Source organism: Eimeria tenella, genomic scaffold, assembly GCF_000499545.2.
Source record: "Eimeria tenella Houghton genomic scaffold, Eth_scaff1087, whole genome shotgun sequence".
NCBI lineage: Eukaryota > Apicomplexa > Conoidasida > Eucoccidiorida > Eimeriidae > Eimeria > Eimeria tenella.
Window position 1 is genome coordinate 1,761 of NW_013543560.1, and position 2,316 is coordinate 4,076.

The 2,316-nt window shown below is 51.9% G+C and overlaps 1 protein-coding gene across 1 annotated transcript; it reads right to left on the minus strand.

Moving 5' to 3' along the window:
* Window positions 1–295: 295 nt before the first annotated feature.
* Window positions 296–957, minus strand: ETH_00003325 (uncharacterized protein; the record flags this gene model as incomplete). The annotated part of the gene is made up of 2 exons (XM_013378849.1): window positions 296–448; window positions 820–957. 2 exons carry the CDS (start codon window positions 955–957, stop codon window positions 296–298), a joined length of 291 nt encoding a protein of 96 aa, XP_013234303.1.
* Window positions 958–2,316: the final 1,359 nt, after the last annotated feature.

Here is a 2,316-nt window from a genome sequence, read left to right on the forward strand (position 1 = left end):
GCTGCTGCTGCAGGTGCACTGCAGCAGCTCCAGTTGCAGCAAACCCGACAGCCTTTAGTCGCGGCAGCAGCAGCAGCTGCTGCTGCTGCTGCGTCTCTCTTTATTTGAATGCGTTGGATTTAAAACCCCTGGAAGACAGCAGCAACTGCTGCTGCTGCTGCTGCTGCTGCGGTGTGTGAGCCAGCCCTCCTTAGCTAGCAGCTGCGTGCCCATTTTGGCTAGCCGATGTATTACGAAAACGCCCAAAATAGCGCAGCAATTGCCGCTGCTGCTGCTGCTGCTGCTGCTGCTGCTGCTATCTGAATAGATAAGGCTTATATCCATATTTCTTTAGCCAACCTTCTCTAGCTAGCTGCTGCATGCCCATTTTGGCTAGCCGGGTGAAGACGAAGACGCCTCGGCCGTAGCCGCCCACCATGCAGCGGAGGCGGATTCTGGAGGCGCCGACCTGCAGCAAAAAGGGGGAAATTTGTTTTAATTTTGGATTAAAAAAGAAGATAAAAGTGTTTTATTATATTTTATTTATTTATCTTTGAATTAATTCTTCTTTTGCGCTTCTTTTGGTGTGCTTCCCGCCGCAGCTCGACTTGAACTGAGGTGTACGTACACCTCAATGGCGTGCAGCTTTCAGTGCAAAGGCGGGAAACGCGCATTTAAATAAAAGAAAAAACAAATGGAAAGAAATAAAACAAAAAATGAAACAAAATAAAACAAAAAAAAAGAAAAGAAAAGAAGCAGAGGGATGGGCGCAGAGCCCAAACCGCGGCTCGCCTTGTTCAGAATAGGAACCGGGCCCCTAAACCCTAAATTAGCGTATACGTTTTTGTAAACCCTCGCGTTTATTTCGTGAGCAGCAAAAGCAATTCTGCTCAGCTTGTCCCGGTGGACTCTGTTGTTGAAAGAAGGAAAGCCCAGAGGCACCGGGTTCAGCTTCGGGCCGGGGTTCCGTGCAGCCATTGCTGCTGCTGCTGCTGCTGCTGCTGCTTGTGCTGGTCTGGTGGCTGCAGCGGATGTTGCTGCTGCTGCTGCTGTGTTGGTTAGTGCTGCTGCTGCTGATGCTGATGTGGTTGCTGCTGATGATGCTGCTGGTGTGGTTGCTGCTGTTGATGATGTGGTTGCTGTGTTGCTGTTGCTGCTGCTGTTGCTCCTGCTGCTCCTGCTGCTGCTGTAGCTGCTGCGGTTGCTGCGGCTAATGCTATCGATGCTGCGGCTATGGTTGTTGCGCCTGCTGCTGTTGTTGCTGCCGTTGTTGCCCCTGCTGCTGTGCTGCTGTTGCTGCTGTTGCTGCTGTTGCTGCTGTCGCTTTTGTTGCTGCTGTTGCTGCCGCGGCTGCTGCTACAGCTGCTGCTGCTGCTGTTGCTGCTGCTGCTGGGTCAATTGCAGGTTGTTATGGGTTTCACGCTGCTGCTGCTGAGGCCGTTGCCAGCCGAGCTGCTGCTGCTGCTGCTGCGGCTGTCGTTCCCGCTGCTGCTACTGCTGCTGTGGGCAGCAGTGCTGCTGCTGCTGCTGCTGCTCGCCTCAAGAGTTGCTGCCTATATTTATTTTTAAATATTGAACGGGGGGATGAGATGCAGCAGCAAGAGAAGGAGCAGCAACAGCAGCAGCGGCAGCGGGAGCTTTTGTGTGCAGCAAAGGCAGAATGGGAAAATACAAAAAGGGAAATAAATAAATAAATTAATTAATTAATTAATTAAAATAAAAATTAATTAATTGATGAGATGGGCTCAGTTAATTTTCAGTTTCTCGCGGTGAAACGCAGCAGCAGCAAAACTCTGGTGGCTGCATGTACAGCGGCAGCAGCAGCAGCAGCAGCAGCTGCTGCTGCTGCTACTGCTGCTGCTGTTATTGGTGTCTCTATAATTGTATTTGACCATTCTTTTCTTTTTTCTTGTTTTGTTTTTTCTTTTTTTCTGTTAATCTGTTGCAGCAGACGCAGAGGCAGACATATACGGGTGGCTTCCTGCTGCTGCTGTTGCTGCTGACTCTGCCGCTGCTGCTGCTGCTGCTGCTGCTGTCTTGCCGCAAAGTGCTGCGCCGAATTGAACTCTAGGAGGGAAGACATAGCGGAGACACACTTCGGGCCTTTTCAGCTTTGCAGGCACAGCAACACCAGCAGCAGCAGCAGCAGCAGTGCAGCAGCAACGGCAGCAGCAGCAACAGCAGCAGCAGCAACGCCTCGCCACCTGAAATCGCGCTGCTGTCCCTCGTGCTGCAGAGAAGGGGCAGCATTAGGCTGCCTAACGGCTCGGCAGCAGCGGGGAAAACGGTAGTAGTAGTAGCAGCAGCAGCTGCAGCAGCAGCAGCAGCAGCAGCAGC